The 21,354-nt window shown below is 40.7% G+C and overlaps 1 protein-coding gene across 1 annotated transcript in view; it reads left to right on the top strand.

Moving 5' to 3' along the window:
• The window catches only part of LOC126457273 (general transcription factor 3C polypeptide 1), a 368,859-nt gene extending 347,731 nt beyond the window's left edge, over positions 1-21,128 (top strand). The window contains exons 29-32 of the mRNA XM_050093437.1: positions 1,646-2,724; positions 4,640-4,826; positions 20,563-20,653; positions 20,819-21,128. Of these exons, the coding sequence (XP_049949394.1) occupies positions 1,646-2,724; positions 4,640-4,826; positions 20,563-20,653; positions 20,819-20,940 (1,479 nt within the window). The 3' untranslated portion in view covers positions 20,941-21,128. The remainder of the gene's footprint in view (positions 1-1,645; positions 2,725-4,639; positions 4,827-20,562; positions 20,654-20,818) is intronic.
• The last annotated feature ends 226 nt before the right edge of the window (positions 21,129-21,354 follow it).

Below are 21,354 nucleotides of genomic sequence, written 5' to 3'. Positions count from 1 at the left end.
GGTTTCCTGCTGAGGCAGTGAATTTATTTGAAACTAAGTGTTTTAAGTCCACACTAGTGGCTAGTTTCAACTGTTCACTGCGTTTCAAGTGCACGTTTTCATCTTCTAGCACGTATGGCATTATGCCATAACAAAGAACCAAACATGAGCTAATACAGTACTGGTACGTGAAGAAAATTTACGCCCCGAAAACCACACTGAAAGGTTTCATATCAGGTCGAGGCCTACGTCATTGGGAATCTGGACATATGAATGTGCACTGTAAGGCGAACTATGCATTTTAGTATGGTTCACAAAATTCCGACGCTCTTGGAGTATCCTCTGATGTCTTGTTTCTTTTATGACAAGAGGTAAGATCTTTTGATGTTTTACTCGTACGAACATACGGGCTTCCTACGTCACTATAGCTGCGCAAGCGCGGTGACGCCTCTATCTAAACCATTAAATTTTCCTGTTGGTGAATTTCGAATTCATACTTTCGCAATATGAAAATATGTGGCGTACATGATGCTGCACATCAAAGATCTTTCCAAAACGAGTTTTTTGCCCTGAGTTTCGTTTTCTGAAGTGCCGGGAAATTCTACGCTGCTGTATAAAACCATATCCATTCAAAGGATACGTTTTACGGTTCTGAGGGAAAGTATACCGCTATTTACATGGAAAACGTGTATTTTCACCTGGGAGAAAATGAATTTTTAACCGAGAGATCCGGGAAAAATCCGGGAATTTTTTTTCCTTGTCCGTGTATACACCCTGTGCACACCATTGGCTGATGTCGTTTCACCACCTTTTCTGGTCTTGCATTCTTTGTCTTCGTTCCAGCACTTGTGGTTACATCGGAACAAACTTGGCAGTTCATTGTGTGAGACATGTTGTTGCACTTCTGTAAAAAAGTTCTAGAGAAGCACAACAGCACAGAATAAATTATATGTTGTATGTATCTTCTGAGCTCTTTAGTATTGACACAAGAGACCTGAAACAAATCATGTACATCAGCTAATGTCCCTAAAAAGAAACCTGCGCTCCTCTTCTCATGTGTCCCTTCATAGCCCCCTACTATTCTCTCTCTCTCTCTCTCTCTCTCTCTCTCTCTCCCCCCCCCCCCCCCCCCCCCCTCTCTCTCCCTCTCTTTCTCTCTCAGCCATATTTACGTAAACTCTATTCCCATACTCAGCAGACTAATAAAAGCACTTAAATGATTTTTTAATTTTTGTTAATGTTAAAGTATTTATCGGAAAATTAAGTCAAATTTTTTTTTGCCCCCCCCCCCCCCCCCCCCAAGTTGTGTTACATATCCCAACCCACATTTGGAATAAATGACCATACATAGTTGAGGTTTCCATGGTTTCTCCAACACATGCATGGCAAATGCTAAATGATTCCTTTGAAAGGACCACAGCTGAGTTTCCTCCCATCCTTGCACATTCCAAGCTTGTGCTCGTTCTGTAATGATGCTGATTGTCAACAGAACATAAAATGCTAATCTTCCTCCATTCCTTCTTCAAAGATTTTGATTTGTTATTATTGACCAACCATTATGTTTGAAGATATTTCATCCTATATGAGAAATGTTTGGTGTTAAATCAGTAGAACTTCAATTTATCACTTTTGTCTACTATTTTTATTATTTTTGTTTACTTTTCAGTTGGTGTGCCAGAGGAATTTCAAAGAATTGCAATTTTCTGAAATTGTTTCATTTCTTACACAAAATGGTGTTGTAATAAGAAATGGTGTAACAGAGGCCCGTTACATACATTGGAAATTCATCAAACTGTGGCTCGTAAACACTCGTAGACTACGCCGTTTGAGCAGGGAGAAACTGAAGCCAAGTATGGCAAAGGGCTTGCGTGTAGTTGGACCTAAAAAAGAAGTTGTTACAGAGGGAGAGAGGAAGATTAAAAAGAAAAAAGGACAAATGCTTTATCAACTGAAAAAGAGGAAAGCAGAATGTAACGGACAGCAACAAAAACGGAAACAAAAGCTTCGAAAAGTTCAGTCGCAATCAGGTAAAACAAAAAGTAGTGTAATAAAAAGAAACAGGTATAGATTTTCACTCAAAACGAAGTCTCACTTACGTGCTGAACTGAAGGCGCGTATAAAATCCAGTTCCTCTGGAGTAAATGTGAACTCAGATGCTGAACAGGCAGCTGTGGTCCCAGAAGATTCTAAAAAGACTAATAACTCATGCTATAACCAGAAAGATGACACTACAACAGACAGTACAGATGCAAACATTCCTCTTTCTGAAGCCATTTCAGATAACAATTATCCTCAACATCCAGTTGAAGTTAATAATGTAAAGACTAATCCAGATTCAGTGGACAGCTGTTCTTTGCACAAAAAAAATGATGTAAATACCCTTGAAGATCCTCAAATTACTGATGATGGAGTAACCTCTCCAAAAAAGACTGAGGAACACAAATCTGTGACTGTTTCAAACACTGAAGGAACAACAGCAACTAGTTTGCCTCATAGCTCTAATTTGGATAGTTGTGGCAGCTCCAACAATAGGTGTCATCTTCCAGAGAGTAGTGTTGTATCAGAAAAAGGCAAGACATGTAAAATTCCAAATAAAAAATCTACAGAAGTCAAACAGGAAAATGTGGAAGTCCAAAGACCAAGAAAAAGGAAAAGAAATGAAATTTCAAGAAAACAAAAGATTGAAATGGATAAATCAGCAAAAGTAATGGAACTGAAAGCAGCTGCAAGAGAATTGGAGAACAGGTAGGATACTTAAAAACTACATGATAATGTAATTGATTACATGGTATTGTTCACTTACTTTGATGTGTATGTACAGCCTAGCAACCCTGAAAATTGTGACATTGATACCATAATGATTCTTTTTAATTATTTTTTACGTGTTACTCCCTTTCCATTCATACTCACAGTCCCAGAGGTGAAATGTACTCAGGGCTCTCCATCATCCTAGCAACAACAAAAGCTATGGAGTTGATTATAATATCAGTAATTTTTGGATATTTTTGTGTGTCACTTGGTGTCTACCCCCGTACCCTCTTTTAGCAATTCTGTGGGTGTTTTACCTCCACCATTTTCAGTTTTTTTCTGAGATAGTAACTCATGTTTGTACCAGTTCTGGTTTAATTTGCTCCAAATGTTCCATAGTTGTGATTTCCATGTCTTACTACCACCATCCCCAGCCTTTGGGACTGAATGTCATGAGAATTGTTACCAACCAGGTCAGTAATCCTAAAAGCTATTGTTTCAACATTATTAAAGTTCACTTTGCATCACCCTATATGCACCAGTTGCTGATTCATGTGCCATTGTTACCTCATCAGTATGGATGAAATGTCATCATAACTGTCACTAATCACCAAACAGTCCCAAAGACCACTGGATATGACCCTGATACCCATTATTTTGTAATACTAAATCAGTGCTGTGCATGAAACCATACTGTGTCTTGCAGTAATACAGATGATATGTTGGGCTTTCCATTTTGTGATCCGATTGCATTGCCCAATATTCACTCATCACTGTGGGTAGTCCTCTCCAAACCACAGTTCCACATGCACGCTACTGTTGTAACTGCATACCATGTACAGCCAGAAGTGTCATAGCATGACAAATTTATTGACCAGAGATCAATAATTCTATCCTTTTTGAACTCTCCACGTACTTACTCACCCTTTTGCACTGATTAAGGCACTTGCTTTAATTTTTTCACTTTTTTTCATAGCTCTGCATTGACTATTGAGCCTACACCATCTCTACACATCTTAGTTACATACGGCTGGTTTGCTGTTCTTCACAGCCTCTAAATTTGGCTTACATAAGGTCATTCTTTCTGGGTGTTGCAGCTTTTATATGTGCCTTTGTGGTGGGATTCATGGAACAGGATGTGTGAATGAATATAACTAAAAACTTTCCGCCCAAACAGGGCTCTGTAGGTCCAACAGTACCTACGGTTGCCATGTCGTACTCAAGCAGTAGGTGTCACTGGATGCAGATATGGAGGGCCATGTGGTTGGCACACTGCTCTCCTGGCATTGTCAGTTTTCATGACTAGCCACTACTTCTCCATCAAGTAGCTCCTCAACTGGCCTCACAAGGGCCGAATGCACACCGCTTGCCAACAGCTCTCAGCAAACCCAGATGGTCAACCATCCAAGTGCTACAGCACTAACTGATCAGACGGGAACTGATGTTACCACTGTGAAAGACTGTTGGCTAAGAATGAATGAATGAATGTATATTGTCTGAGATACATACTGTACTCAAATTTGACTACAATATTTTATTTTCCCAGTTAAGCGTCTTCGTATTCCCTTGTAAAGTAGATATGAATTTTCTGTATTTCATGCATGATGTGCTAATTTCTATTTTTGTGAAAACTAAGCTCTAAGCTAGTAACAAAAGATATCAACTTAAGTTAAGGGCATTGGCGTGTTGCTTTATTGATATAAAGAAGTGTGCACATAGATCCAGTTGTGTAATAACAAATAACTGTACGTGTGTGGTGTTTTGTGTGTGTGTGTGTGGGGGGGGGGGGGATGTTTCTTAAGATGTTGGTCAATTGTTCATGGTGACTTTTCTCCATTTCTTAGTGTAGGCTGAGGTGTCTTTGTTGTACAATTGTATAAAATTGTCTGACACTGTATTTCTTTCTGGTCAGTGAGCAGATCCAGATTTCGATGCGACCATGGATAAGAATAAATGGTACATTAAATAGGAGAATACTGGATCGCTTGCTGGGAGCCATTCTTGGACACTGCATGTCCAAACCAGGAAATACTATAGAGAGCATTGCTGAACGGTTTTCACCAGCAATACAACCCTTTCATGTAAGGGAACTTCTGGAGGTAAGAAAGAAATTCACAGATTCTCTCTTTTCCACTATGCTTTGTTTTATTTTATTTATTTATTCTTGACAAAATATTTGTATTTGATATTAACTAGTTACAGTAAAAGAAGGATAGAAAGACTCAAACTTACCAGGTTGCCCAAGCAAAGACAAAACTAAAAGTAAAGTTTAGCTTTTTTAACCACAACCCTATTCACCTGGCAAGTGAAAACAAGAAAATGGTAGGATTAGTGTGATGCTAAATGAAGTAGAACTGTCAGTAAACATTCTCTGTGAAGGGAGACGTAGCACGCCATTTAAGGGGAAAATCAACAATTTTGGGTCAGTTAAACCTACTAATACAACATGTTAACACTGCCCTGTGACGTAATAATGTTGTGGCATGTGACATTAAATGTATGCCAACTTAGCGAAGCGTGTGGTCTAGGTTAGGTTGAAAGGTGTCAGTTTGGTTGAGAGTTGGTGAAGCAGTATTGAAGGCTTCAATCAACGCACAATTTCCTTTTGTTCCCATAAAATTCATCCTGGTTCTTTACCTCATCATGTTCTACAGTGATGTACAAATCTTTTGGCCATTATGGTAAATAGTTGTTGATGTTGTTGTGGTCTTCAGTCCTGAGACTGGTTTGATGCAGCTCTCCATGCTACTCTATCCTGTGCAAGCTTTTTCATCACCCAGTACCTATTGCAACCTACATCCTTCTGAATCTGCTTAGTGTATTCGTCTCTTGGTCTCCCTCTACGATTTTTACCCTCCACGCTGCCCTCCAATGCTAAATTTGTGATCCCTTGATGCCTCAAAACGTGTCCTACCAACCGATCCCTTCTTCTAGTCAAGTTGTGCCACAAACTTCTCTTCTCCCCAATCCTATTCAATACCTCCTCATTAGTTACGTGATCTACCCACCTTATCTTCAGCATTCTTCTGTAGCACCACATTTCGAAAGCTTCTATTCTCTTCTTGTCCAAACTGGTTATCGTCCATGTTTCACTTCCATACATGGCTACACTCCATACAAATACTTTCAGAAACAACTTCCTGACACTTAAATCTATACTCGATGTTAACAAATTTCTCTTCTTGAGAAACGATTTCCTTGCCATTGCCAGTCTACATTTTATATCCTCTCTACATCGACCATCATCAGTTATTTTACTCCATAAATAGCAAAACTCATTTACTACTTTAAGTGTCTCCTTTCCTAATCTAATCCCCTCAGCATCACCCGATTTAATTTGACTACATTCCATCATCCTCGTTTTGCTTTTGTTGATGTTCAACTTATATCCTCCTTTCAACCTCCTTTCAAGACACTGTCCATTCCGTTCAACTGCTCTTCCAAGTCCTTTGCTGTCTCTGACAGAATTACAATGTCATCGGCAAACCTCTAAGTTTTTATTTCTTCTCCATGAATTTTAATACCTACTCCGAATTTTTCTTTTGTTTCCTTTACTGCTTGCTCAATATACAGATTGAATAACATCGGGGAGAGGCTACAACCCTGTCTCACTCCTTTCCCAACCACTGCTTCCCTTTCATGCCCCTCGACTCTTATAACTGCCATCTGGTTTCTGTACAAATTGTAAATAGCCTTTCGCTCCCTGTATTTGATCCCTGCCACCTTCAGAATTCGAAAAGAGAGTATTCCAGTTAATGTTGTCAAAAGCTTTCTCTAAGTCTACAAATGCTAGAAACGTAGTTTTGCCTTTTCTTAATCTTTTTTCTAAGATAAGTCGTAAGGTTAGTATTGCCTCACGTGTTCCAACATTTCTACGGAATCCAAACTGATCTTCCCCGAGGTCCGCTTCTACTAGTTTTTCCATTCGTCTGTAAAGAATTCGCGTTAGTATTTTGCAGCTGTGACTTATTAAACTGATAGTCCGGTAATTTTCACGTCTGTCAACACCTGCTTTCTTTGGGATTGGAATTATTATATTCTTCTTGAAGTCTGAGGGTATTTCGCCTGTCTCATACATCTTGCTCACCAGATGGTAGAGTTTTGTCAGGACTGGCTCTCCCAAGGCCGTCAGTAGTTCTAATGGAATGTTGTCTACTCCCAGGGCCTTGTTTCGACTCGGGTCTTTCAGTGCTCTGTCAAACTCTTCACATAGTATATTATCTCCCATTTCATCTTCATCTACATCCTCTTCCATTTCCATAATATTTTCCTCAAGTACATCGCCCTTGTATAAACCCTCTACATACTCCTTCCACCTTTCTGCCTTCCCTTCTTTGCTTAGAACTGGGTTGCCATCTGAGCTCTTGATATTCATACAAGTGGTTCTCTTATCTCCAAAGGTCTCTTTAATTTTCCTGTAGGCAGTATCTATCTTACCCCTAGTGAGACAAGCCTCTACATCCTTACATTTGTCCTCTAGCCAGCCCTGCTTAGCCATTTGGCACTTCCTGTCGATCTCATTTTTGAGACGTTTGTATTCCTTTTTGCCTGCTTCATTTACTGCATTTTTATATTTTCTCCTTTCATCAATTAAATTCAATATTTCTTCTGTTACCCAAGGATTTCTATTAGCCCTCGTCTTTTTACCTACTTGATCCTCTGCTGCCTTCACTACTTCATCCCTCAGAGCTACCCATTCTTCTTCTACTGTATTTCTTTCCCCCATTCCTGTCAATTGTTCCCTTATGCTCTCCCTGAAACTCTGTACAACCTCTGGTTCTTTCAGTTTATCCAGGTCCCATCTCCTTAAATTCCCAGCTTTTTGCAGTTTCTTCAGTTTCAATCTGCAGTTCATAACCAATATATTGTGGTCAGAATCCACATCTGCCCCTGGAAATGTCTTACAATTTAAAACCTGGTTCCTAAATCTCTGTCTTACCATTATATAATCTATCTGATACCTTTTAGTATCTCCAGGGTTCTTCCAGGTATACAACCTTCTTTTATGATTCTTGAATCAAGTGTTAGCTATGATTAAGTTATGCTCTGTGCAAAATTCTACAAGGCGGCTTCCTCTTTCATTTCTTCCCCCCAATCCATATTCACCTACTATGTTTCCTTCTCTCCCTTTTCCTACTGACGAATTCCAGTCACCCATGACTATTAAATTTTCGTCTCCCTTCACTACCTGAATAATTTCTTTTATCTCGTCATACATTTCATCAATTTCTTCATCATCTGCAGAGCTAGTTAGCATATAAACTTGTACTACTGTAGTAGGCATGGGCTTTGTGTCTATCTTGGCCACAATAATGCATTCACTATGCTGTTTGTAGTAGCTAACCTGCACTCCTATTTTTTTATTCATTATTAAACCTACTCCTGCATTACCCCTATTTGATTTTGTATTTATAACCCTGTAATCACCTGACCAAAAGTCTTGTTCCTCCTGCCACCGAACTTCACTAATTCCCACTATATCTAACTTTAACCTATCCATTTCCCTTTTTAAATTTTCTAACCTACCTGCCCGATTAAGGGATCTGACATTCCACGCTCCGATCCGTAGAATGCCAATTTTCTTTCTCCTGATAACGACGTCCTCTTGAGTAGTCCCCGCCCGGAGATCCGAATGGGGGACTATTTTACCTCCGGAATATTTTACCCAAGAGGACGCCATCATCATTTAATCATACAGTAAAGCTGCATGTCCTTGGGAAAAATTACGGCTGTAGTTTCCCCTTGCTTTCAGCCATTCGCAGTACCAGCACAGCAAGGCCGTTTTGGTTAATGTTACAAGGCCAGATCAGTCAATCATCCGGACTGTTGCCCCTGCAACTACTGAAAAGGCTGCTGCCCCTCTTCAGGAACCACATGTTTGTCTGGCCTCTCAACAGATACCCCTCCGTTGTGGTTGCACCTACGGTACGGCCATCTGTATCGCTGAGGCACGCAAGCCTCCCCACCAACGGCAAGTTCCATGGTTCATGGGGGGGAGGGGGGGGGGTAAATAGTACTAAGTACATATCTTGATGAAGGCCACTTACTGTATTGTTTGGAATGCTGGTACACCATTTTACAATATGATGCAGTCTGCTACCCAGAAGAATTGTTTGGAAATTAACTGTGACCATGGAAAGACAATGCTCCTTGTTCATGTGCCAGTATAGCATACAATATTTATCTGACAGGAAATTTCTGTAGATGCTGTTTAAGTCAGTTTACTTCTAGTGTTGTTGTGGTTGTTGTTATGGTCTTCTGTCCAAACACTGGTTTGATGCAGCTCTCCACACAACTCTTTACAGTGAAAACCTCTTCATCTCCAAATAACTACTGCAACCCACATCCATTTGAACCTGCTCACTATACTTATCTCACTCTGCAGTTTTTATCCTCTCATACTTCCCTCTAATACTAAATTGATGATTCCTTGATGTCTCAGAATGTGTACTATCAACCAATCCTTTCTTTTAATGAAGTTATGCTACAAATTTCTTTTCTCTCTAATTCTGTTGAGTTCCTTCTCTTTAATTACATGATCAATGCTTCTGTTGTACCACATTTAAAAAGCTTATATGCTCTTCTTGCCTGAACTGCTTATTGCCCACACTTGACTTACATACAAGGCTACATGACAGACAGATACCTTCATAAAAGACTTGCTAACTGTAAAGTTATATTGTGTGTTAACAAATTTCTCTTCTTCAAAAACTCTTGCCAGCCTACATTTTGTATACTTTCTATGTTGGCCATCATCAGTAATTTTATGGCCCAAATAGCAAGACTTATCAACTACTTTTAGTACCTCATTTCCTAATCTAATTCCCTCAGCATCACTTGATGTAATCTGACTACATTTATTTACCATTTAGTTAATGTTCATCTTATATCCTCATTTCAAGACCCTGTCCAATCCATTCATCTGTACTTCCATGTCCTTTGCTGTCTCTGCCAGAATTGTGATGTCATCAGCAAACCTCAAAGTTTTTATTTCTTCTCCCTGAACTTCAATACTGTCTCCAGATTTCTCCTTGCTCTCCTTCACAGCTTACTCAGTGTAGAGACTGTATAATCTTGAGTATACACTACAACCCTGTCTGACTCCCTTCTCAACCAATACTTCCCTTTTATGCCCTTCAAGTCTTATGAGTATAACTGTCGTCTGGATTCTGTACAAGTTGTAGACAACATTTTGTCCCCTGTATTTTACCCAACCAAACATCAGAAACTTAGAGTGTTTTCTGTTCAACATTCTCAGAAGCTTCTACAAATACTATAAACCTAGATTTGCCTTTCCTTAACCTATATTCTGAGATAAGTCATAGGATCAGTATTATTTTGCACATTCCAACATTTCTCTGGAACCCAACTGATCTCCAGTGTCAACTTCTACCAGTTTTTCCATTCTTCTGTAAGTAATTCATATAAAATTTTTGAAACCAAGGCTTATTAAACTAATAGTTTGGCAATATTCACAAAATCAGCACCTACTTACTTTGTTACTGGATTTATTATGTTCTTCTTGAAGTCTGAGGGTACTTCCCCTATTTTATATATCTTGCACACCAGATGGAACAATTTAGTCATTGCTGGCTCTCCAAAGGAAATCATCAGTTCTGAGGGAACATCATCTAATCCGGGGGCCTTGCCTTGGCTTAGGTCTTCAGCACTCAGTTAAATTTTTCTCGCAGTATCGTAGCTCCTATTTCAACTTCAACTACTTCCACTTCCCTTTCTACATCATCAACTTCAAGTTCATTTTCCTTGTACAGTAGCTCCTCTACATATTTTGTCCACTTTTCAGCTTTCCTTTCTTTGCTTAATACTGGTATTGCATCTGAGGCCTTGGTATTCGTACATTTGCTTCTCTTTTCTCCAAAGGCACTAGCCAATTGTGCGTAGCCATTTTGCACTTCTTGTCAATCTTGTTTTTTAGACATTTGTATTCCATTTCACTTGCTTGATTGGCTGAATTTTTATATTTTCTCGTTTCATTATGGAAATTCAATATCTCCTGTGATATCCAAGGATTTCTACTAGGTCTTGGCTTCTTACCTATCTGATCCTGTACTGCCTTCACTATTTCATCTCTCAAAGCTACCTATTCATCATCTACAGTATTCCTTCCCCTGTTTCAGGCTGTGTGCTTCTAGTGTAGTATCTCTAAATGTTACCCTAGAAATTGTGTCATAATAGAGAAAGAACTAGAAGTTCATAATGTTATACGCACCATTACAAAGCTGTGGCATTGTGTTGAAACAACTTTCTGATATATTTTCATGATATTTGTCAAGAACTACATATGATAAAAGATGGTGAGAAGTTTTGATGTCCTCCTTACCTGTATCCTTGAATTCATGCGTAAATGCTCTCCCTGATACGTGTCACATTAGGTAGCAGCTGTCTCTGATAATATGTTTGTGGTTGGGAAAAGAAATCCTAAGGGAAAGTGACATACATGAGCAATGTGATACACACTATGTAAATGAAGAAATAGAAAAATTTGTAAACAGGAGTCCATGCCAAATAGTGCCTTGTTTGTTTATTGACAGTTATAATATGAAACTGCTCACTTGATTATCATTATTAATTAATTTTGTGGCCTGTGTTGCTAAATTAGGAAAAATGCAACTCACCATATGGCAGAGATGTTGAGTTGCAGATAGGCACATTCCATCTTGCATTTTCCGTTAATTAAATTAGTAAAAATTTATACTGAGTATGTTCATTACATTATTCATGTGAGAATGAGGCTTTTGTCTGTATCTGTTATATCCTTCACCAAGGTGTGATACTGGTAGTGGTTGAGTCCACACATTAGAATGACAATTTTTTGTTTATTGACAATGAACTAAACTCAGTACAGCTTAGAGGATAAAAGTCCATACTTGAATACAACTTAAAAGTCCATTTCAATGATGTGTAGCAGGTGCCCACTATGATGGAGCCCACAAACATTGGTAGTGGTGGTGAGCTAGGATGTGCCAAGGCACTGTACCATGTGGCTGTGAGCTCATGGGCCATTTAGGCACATGTCTAGTGTCGAGAGCGACTGACTGTTGTCCAGCGGCCGATGATCCCGGCAACTGCGTGACAACCACCACCAGATTTCGCAAGCCATGTTGCCAAAGAAACATAAGCTGAAGACCTCCAAGAAGGACACGAAGAAGCTTGCACTCTTGCCATTCTGTGGCTCAATAACAGGAAAGATTAGCCGGCTTCTAAAGAAGCATAAAAGTAATACGGTTTTCAGGGCATCTGCTAAAATTCTAAAATCCAATAGCTAATGAGGCCTGTGAAAGACGATGTTCGACTTGGAGCAGCAAGATTATATAAAATACCATGTGGATCTGGACAGTTCTATATCGGACAGACTGTATGTACTATTGAACAGCGCCGCGTGGAGCACAAGAGATGTTTCCGCCCGCACCATCGTGAGTAATCAGAGGTAGCGGAACATGCTTTAAAAAACGGACACCATATCGCGTTTGCTGAGACATCTGTTATTACATGGACTACTTGTTTTTGGGACTGTGTTATAAAAGCAGCAATAGAGTTAAACATTTCTGACAATACTCTCAATAAAGATGGTGGCCTGCAGCTAAACAGAGCTTGGAACCTGGCCACTGGAAAGTTGAAGCAGGCGCAGCGAGTGCGCAATGAATACTGTGGTATCTGCCATCATTCCACCACCGGCCGACAGCGGCGGACATATGCGGACCGGGCTTATACACTCATGCTCATAAATGAAGGATAATTGCAGAACGTGGTGCACACAATGTGGTACTACACAAAACTGGCACTAATAGCATAGGCACGTAGGGAACACACACGACACAGATATGTAAGTCCATGGTATTGGATAAGTTGAGAAAACTGTCCTGAAACACATGTGCTACAAAGCACTACTGTTTCCTGCACATGTACCCCAACATAAATATGGGATATGATCACCATGCACATGTACACAGGCCACACAACAGGTTGGTATACTCTGGGTCAGGTGGTCGAGCAGCTGCTGGGGAACAGCCTCCCGTTCTTGCACCAGTGCCTATCGGAGCTCCTGAAGTGTCGTAGGGGTTTGAAGACATGCAACAATATGTCGATCGAGAGCATCCCAGACATGTTTGATGGGGTTTAGGTCTTGAGAACAGGCAGGCAACTCCATTCGCCTGATATCTTCTGTTTCAAGGCACTCCCCCGCGATGGCAGCTTGGTGGGGCCGTGTGTTATCATGTATCAGGAGGAAGGTGGGACCCACTGCACCCCTGAAAAGGCAGACATACTGGTGCAAAATGATGTCCCAATACACCTGACCTGTTACAGTTCCTCTGTCAAAGACATGCAGGGGTGTACATGCATCAATGATAACCCCACCATACACCATCAAACCACAACCTCCATACAGGACCCTTTCAAGGATGTTAAGGGGTTGGTATCTGGTTCCTGGTTCATGCCAGATGAAAACCCGGCAAGAATCACTGTTCAGACTATACCTGGACTCGTCCGTGAACATAACCTGAGGCCACTGCTCCAATGACCATGTACTGTGTTCTTGACACAAGGTTTTACGTACTCTCCTGTGACCAGGGGTCAGCGGAATGCACCTTGCAGGTCTCCTGGTGAATAAACTATGTCTGTTCAGTCATCTGTTGTCTGTATGTCTGGAGACAACTGTTCCAGTGGCTGCAGTAAGGTCCCGAGCAAGGCTACCTGCAGTACTCGATGGTCGTCTGCGGGCACTGATGGTGAGATATCAGTCTTCTTGTGGTGTTGTACACTGTGGACGTCCTGTACTGTAGAGCCTGGACATGTTTCCTGTCTGCTGGAATCGTTGCCATAATCTTGAGATCACACTTTGTGGCACACAAAGGGCCTGTGCTATGACCTGCTGTGTTTGACCAGCCTCCAGTCGCCCTAGTATTCTACCCTTCATAACGTCATCAATATGTGTTCTTTGAGACATTTTCAACACACAGTCACCATTAGCAAATCTGAAAACACCTGCACGCTTACTTGCTGCACCGTACTCTGACATGCACCCACGCACCTCTGCGTATGTGGCCTGCTGCCAGCGCAACTGTGCGACAACCGCAGGTCAAATGCACTGCATGGTCATACCCTGAGGTGATTTAAGCCCACAAATCACCCACCAGAGCATTGTTTCACCATGTATCAGCATTATCATTAATTTATGAGCATGAGTGTAGATTTGCCGACTGTCTGCGTACTCCATTTCAAGATGACCACTAGAGGACCGGTGTCACAAGATGGAAGTGAGTCTCCACTCGGCACCTGGCGCCACCACACGCCGTATTCCCGGACTACCAGGACGCTATATAGGCCACTGCAACAGCATCGTACAGCCAGTCCTACGCCTGCCTTTGCTTGTACACTGTGTGATCAAAAGTATCTGGACACTGCTGGAAACCTGAGAAAATTTTATCGTGCCACTATCTGATTGGTAGCGACAGCCACAGTCATTGTCGCCTGACTTGAGGTGGCTGATGAGTGATCTGGAGCACACAACATAACTGGCTGTCGATGGGTTGAGCAGTGACCTAAGTACCTGTCAGCGAAGGAATACAGGCTTGACTTCACAGGGACACACAATTTCAGAGACACAAATAGGTGCTGGCAACTGCAGTGCTGTTTATTTTGACCCAAACGCCTTGTATTGGTGCAACTTGTGCTCCCAGACATTGTGGCAGCTGCAGGAGGCTTGATGGTAAATAACCTAGCAAATTTTCTGTTGATAAACAACTGCTTAAGGGAAAGCAGGGGCCATGCCCGGTCCGGAAATCACATCCATGAATGCTCCCAGTGCCCATCAAAGAGATGGTGCAGTCATCTCAGAGCAGCACAGCAACTGTGGGAGGAGCCACCGAGCAGCCACCAGAGCAAACAGGAATGAAACAACAGAACAATCAGTCATTGTGCAAACATGTGTCTGAGAAGTGACCACAGCTCGCCTGAGTACTGTATGCATAAAAAGACTCAAAAGCAAGTTGTGTGAATATACAGAACTGAATCAGTGATGAGCACAAAAAAATTATCCTCATGAGAGAAGCACGTTATGTCCATGTATGGGAATGGAAGCTGGCTCCCATAGGCAGCGATGGGGAAAGCCTGGCAGAGGCAGGACTGGCAGTGGAGTTTCCAAGAAGTCACAACCCAAGGCCTGGAAGAACATGAGGGATTGGCAGCACTAGCAGGGATGGCTGGGCCAACTGCAGGATTGCCACAGAAGTGATGGCTGGGAACAGCATTGGAGAGCTGGCCATGACAGGATCGGCAGTGATCACAGAAGCTGTCATATGGACGGCTACAGTGGCACCAGTGGGAATGGTTGCACTGACCACCTGCATGGCCTCAGAGGAGGCAGTAGCAGTCAGGAAAGGTGTCACAAGGCTGACTGCAGTAGGCTCAGTGACAACAAGGCTGCAGGCCATGGCAGGGCAGGCAAGACATTGGGCACTGGCAACGACTCGGCTGTTGATAACCCAGGGTGTATACGACCCAGGAAATCCGGGAAAAACCCGGGAATTTTTTCATCCGGGAGAAAACCGGGAAAAACCCGGGAATTTTTCATTGTTTTAGCTTTCAGGTAAATTTTTGTAATTTTGACTGCAGAATTGATTCTCTAGCAAAGAATGTTATTGTATCCTGCTACTGGAGAATGATACTGCAGCAATAAAATATAAACAAGAGGGAAAAAATAAAACTTTAGTGGCAAAGGAAATGTGCAATTTACAACAACAAAAAACCATGCACGCACAAGCGTCTGCAAATAGCTAAAATATGTCAAAGGCCGTAGGGCGCAGACTGTAATTCTTCGTAACAATAAACTGCTTGCTATGAGCATGACATCACAACTTTTCACATTAGGTTCGTTTGACCAATTGCCAGCTGTCTGTTGCACATGCGCATTTGACTCGCGTATAAACAGTCCCGCTACTTGAAGTTTGGCTGTTAGCTATTTCGGTAGTAGCAGCAAGAAGCCAGATGCAAATGAGAAAAATTTTTCTCACGCGCCCTAGCTGCCAGATTCACGCTTGCACGGGTAGGGGGTTAACCTCCACGTGATCCCTGTTTACGTTAAGTGATTTCGCTGCTTCTCTTCGTGTACAGCTCCCAGGTAAAATGAAAACAAGACGGATTTCTGTGGCCGGGAGCTATCAAATGAATTAAAATACGTTCACATAATTACGGAGGACAAAAATAAAATCATAAAACTGAAATTAATAATATATTTCCAAGTTAGTAGCAGTGAAGCATTAATCACCTTGCAGAACAGTTTTAGTAGCAGTGAAGCATTAATCACCTTGCAGAACAGTGAAGTTATTTTTGCAAGTTTTCTAAAGAAATTTTGCTTTATTAATCTTTCCGCCGAGGCAATCATTTTATTTGAAACGAAGTGTTTCATTCTACAGTATTGGCTAGTTCCAACTGTTCGCTGAATTTCAAGTGCACGTTTTCATCTTCTGCCATATATGGCATTATGCCATAATAAAGAACCAAAAATGAGATCGTAGAGTACTGGTAATCCAAGAAAATTTACATTCCAAAAACCACACTGAAAAGCTTAATGTCAGATGGGACCTACTTCATTGTGAATCTGGAAAAAGCCAATTTGCACTTCTAGCCGAATTATGCATTTTAGTATGGTTTACGAAATTCCGATGCTCTTTGGAGTATTCTCTGATGCCCTGTTTCTTATATGCTGTAATGTAAGCTCTCTTAGTGCTTCATACGCACAAACATATGGGCTTGCTACACCACTGCGGTTGCACACGCACAATAATGACTGTTTTCTGGCGCTCTCTGGCAACTGGTAAATAGTACCTTTTTCTAACAGTATCCAGATAGTATTGCGAATGGTGGTTAGAAAAGCGTTACTTTCAAAGTAAATTTCTTTTTACTTAAGATGAATTATGTTACGTGTGAGAAAATGGGATGGATATCTAAATGACAGAGGGTTCGAAACTGAACAGTTTGAGGACCAGCCACTTACAAGAATTTCGAGCCGAGACATTTATGTCATAATTTTAAATTTACTGGCACATTTGTGTGATGTGTCTTAAAGTATAACACACGCAAAAAATGGTCAATATTACATGTGAAAGCTTAGCTTCTGTTGTAGCTTGTTAATCTCAGAGACTAATATTATATGTGAAAGCTTAGCTTTTCTTGTAGATATACGGTACTGTGTACATTAATGTAAACCGTTAACTTTTCCTCTTGCGTGTTCGCGCTATGTAACCAGTGATCTTGCTATTGGGTGACTATAACACAACTCCTATGCTCTGTATAGCTGCTGTCATCGGCTGACGAGATCTCGTGGGTTGAGATATGACTCGCTTACAAAACGGACATCGCAACCTCGGTTTCAACGCTCCGGAAACTAACGCGCTGTGTTTGGTGCAATTCGAATTTATACTTCCGTAATACGAAAATATGCAGCGTATATGTTGCTGCAAATCCAAGGTCTTTCTATAACTTCTCTCCTTTCTTTAATTAAAAGTCTCTCCAAAAGTTCTTTGCCCCATCTTTTCTTTTTTTTCCGGGAAGTTCTACGCGATTGTATAAAGCGTTAACCATTCAAAGGATTTATAAGTTTTACAGTTCCGAGGGAAAATCCACGGAAAACCTACTGTCACTTAGCACAGAAAAAGTGTGTTTTCGCCCGGGAAAAAGCATATTTTTTAAACGGGATATCCGGGAGAAATCCGGGAAATTATTTTCCTTGTCCCCATATACACCCTGTAACCGAGGGCCAGCTGTAATGACTGGACCCCAATGGTCGCCATGACCAGACCAGGGTGACTGGACCGAAGCTAAAGGGCCAATTGCAAGAAGCTGGTGTCTGATTGTGTGTTGTGCAAATGCTAACCTGATACCAGAGGACTTCTATCAGAGAACTCTGTGAACTTGCAATGTAGTGCTGCATGGCTTGACAACAATGTAAACAAACTTGACAGAATGTGAGCCAGCTTGCCACACACAAGATCCTAGATGTCCTGTCCAGATACTGGTTCTGATTACGCCCACTGGAACACTGAGAGAGAGACTGTAGAACTTGAGTGAGCAGGGAGATGGTCCAGAATTGCCTGATCCTTGAATGGAAAGACTTTGGACAATTATTGCTCTGGTGGCTGAACAGACATAGAGACCACCCGAATTATGCTGAAGAGGGAACATTGCCAAGAACTTGCATCTACCAAGAAACATGAACACCAGGTGCAGAACAAAAGCCTTCTGAAAGGGAGACGACCATACAAATGAACCCAGATATGGAACCCAAGAAAGAAACATTACATTTCCAGTACACAGGTGGATACACTCGCACAATAGTCGGATTTGAATACAGGCTGTCACAACAAAATAACATGAATATGTTGTCCCATCCAGCCTAACTAGCTCTCAAGTGAAAATGCCATTTGCATGAAAAACATGCAAACAGTTGACAAAAAAAACCTGCTCCAGCGAAAATGAATGAAGGCACATGAGGAAACACTGAGACACACATGAAGAAGCTGCCTTGTACGTGTCCTGTCTGATCACCACCACCCTGAGAAAGAGGGCTGGCCATAGCTGCATCATCTGGGCAGATAGCGACGTGGTATGGCAGCATTGAGCTTGGCATGGAGAAATGTGCTAGTCGGGCGCCAGATGAGACCAGAAGCTGGCATTGCAGCCAGTGAACCTTGAGCTGGCTTTGAAGTACGCAAATAATGAGCAGGCACTGTAGCAGTACACCATTATTGTCTTCGCCACTGTTGTGTATTGCAAACAAGGGAACAGCACTGTAACACAGTATATTGCAGACAAGGAAACAGCACTGTAACATGAAAACATTATCCTTGTCACAACTGTAGTATATGGGGACAATGGAAGGGCAGTGAGACATGAAACCTTTATCCTCAGCGCCATTGTAGTACATGAGGAAGAGGGAAGAGCACTGTAACACAAAACCATTAACTTCATTGTCACTGTTGTATTCTTAGCCTAGTGGTGTGACTGGTAGTGATAGAATTCACACATTGCAATGACAACCCTTGTTTATTAACTGTGAACTAAGCTAAGTACGCCTTAGAGAACTAAAGGCCACAGCTGAGTATACCTTAAAAGTCCATCTCAGTTATGTGTAGTGGGTGTGTATTGTGGCAGAGTCCACCATCATCGATATTGGTGATGAGCCAGGAGATGCCAAGAATAATCAGCAGCACAGTACTATATGGCTGTGTGCTTGTGGGCCGTCAAACTGCAGGTCTGGTCTTTGGGAGTGACTGACAGATGTTCAGTGCTGATGGTTGAGATGAAGGCATGAGAAAGCACTGTTTGATGGGCAACAGCAGTAGCAGGCATTGTGGTTCAAAGCATAGACTCAAGGCTGTTGATACTCAGTCTGGAGCCCAGAGTTGAACTGACTGTAGAGGGGTTGAGCAGCAAGTGCTGTTTACCATGACTTGCACACCATGTATTGGCACAACTTGTGCCCCCAGATGTTATGGGGACCGCAGGAGGCTTAGCAGTAAACAGCCCCATGAACATTCTGTTGATAAACAACCTCATAAGGTAAAACAGGCTGTGCCTCTCCCACAAAGCACATCTGTGAAGCCGGTGGCTAAATATGCAGGGGTCCAGCACTACATATACTACAATTTCATTACTGGCAAGACAGCAAAACAAATGTGGCAAATGGAGGTCACTTTATGGACAGTTTCGAAATTCTATTTTCTCATTGTAGTGCTGATGGTAAAAAGATTCTTGTTTGTATTAATGTCTGCTTTTGATATTGTGAGCTTGGCTTCAAGACTGACACATTGTTGCATTCTCCTGAGAAACATACACTAACATTCTTATGGGATTTAGTTAGTATAAAGAGAAAAATGAAGTAAAATATACCATTTGTTACCATCAACTGAGAATTCTACTGGCAGGAGCTCTCCTGTCACACAGCAGCTTTTTTTTTCTTTTTTTACTGATTATTATTATTATTATTATTATTAAATGATTGAAATTAAATCCTAAGTAATTCTTCTTACAGTACAACCCTTGCTACTATTGATTGTTTATGTTTTTAAGAAACATAGATGGTGTTAGGAGGATTTGCAGCAATAATGAAGGGAGAGACACTTTTTTTTCCAAAAACAAACAAAGTGTGACTATAAAGAAGTTTTCCAAGTGATAGCAAAATTTAATTGTGGAAGGCAGTAATTACGTGGGGAAATAGTACAATCTCAGTATAGCACAATTTGTTGGGTACTTATAAGTTGCCTTTCTAAACACCCATTAATTTTAAGTACAGAAAAAGGGGTGGAGGTCAGCATAGCAGCCCTAGAATGCCATGTAAAAGGTGCATGATTTTGGAAGGGGGAGCTTTCAAAAAATTATTCTTGTCAGTTTCCTGTTCTTGCAGTTTCATTTTTCAGCTTGAGCTTCTCAAATTACATTTCTCTTGTATTTCTGGCAAATTGGTGAAAGATAAGAGATGCATTTTGTTTGTATCTTCTTGTGTAGAACTCATATGGAGCGCTTAGGATTTCCATGGAGAGACTTTGTAGATGAAATGATAAAATATAGTGTATATAGGTAGTTCCCTGCAACCATATTTCCTTTTGTTTCAATTTGAAAAACAGAACTTCTGCTGTGATTTTGACAATGTCATAAAAATAATTTTTTCTTGAAAAATCTTAAGCTACGTAAATGTGTGTTGTAATGAAGAAATGGGTGGCATAAGTTACTTGTGGCTAGCAGCTTTTCATTCTCAATAGTTTATTATATACTGATTCATTTTTTCCTGTAATATGTAAAGTATTCTTTGTGTTCTAGATTCTGTGGAAGATTGGCTGTGTTAAGATGTACACCATTCATAAATCATGGCCAGCTACATTATTTTCATCACCATCAAATATAACTATATGTGAGTCCATTGATGGTAGCTGTTATTTATTCTTAATACCATTCACATAATTTTTATTTCAAGTATTGGTGTGATATCACCTTCCTGGGAACAAGTTTTCTTTGTTTAAATAACCTCAAAAACGCAGTTTGTACCTATCTGTAATTTACATACAATTGCTTACAGTGCCTGCTGATGGAAGCGAAAGTAGTGCTGATATCGTAGTTGATCCACAACCAGATGCTGTTACAAGATTGGGACAGTTCATTGGAAAGAAGACATATTCAAAGGACTTCTTAAGTTGTTAGCACTAACTCATTATGACTGTCCTCAAATTTATTTATCTTTTTTTCAATGTATATGTTATTTTTTCTACTTTTGGTGACATATGTAATGCATATTTATACTGTGTACAGTAGGATTTATAATCCAATTCATTGTAGGCTAATTTAAATGCAACTCTGAGTAAATAAATAAAGACCATTACATTATCATACTTCAGTCTTTAACAACTTTGGCTATACCACAGGGAAATTATTGAATGAAGATAACTAACTGAAAATGGTCAAATGTAGTGATATAAATATTATTTTTTGAAGTTGGCATGTTTTATGTTTGTTCTGTTGAAATATTCCATATTGTGAATTTGATCTATGGAACAATGTGCTAATTAACTATTGATGATCAACTTAAAAATTAGATGTAACCCACCTTTTTCCATG

Source organism: Schistocerca serialis, chromosome 2 (genome assembly GCF_023864345.2).
Source record: "Schistocerca serialis cubense isolate TAMUIC-IGC-003099 chromosome 2, iqSchSeri2.2, whole genome shotgun sequence".
Lineage (NCBI taxonomy): Eukaryota > Metazoa > Arthropoda > Insecta > Orthoptera > Acrididae > Schistocerca > Schistocerca serialis.
This window is presented reverse-complemented; position numbering and strand designations above follow the sequence as displayed.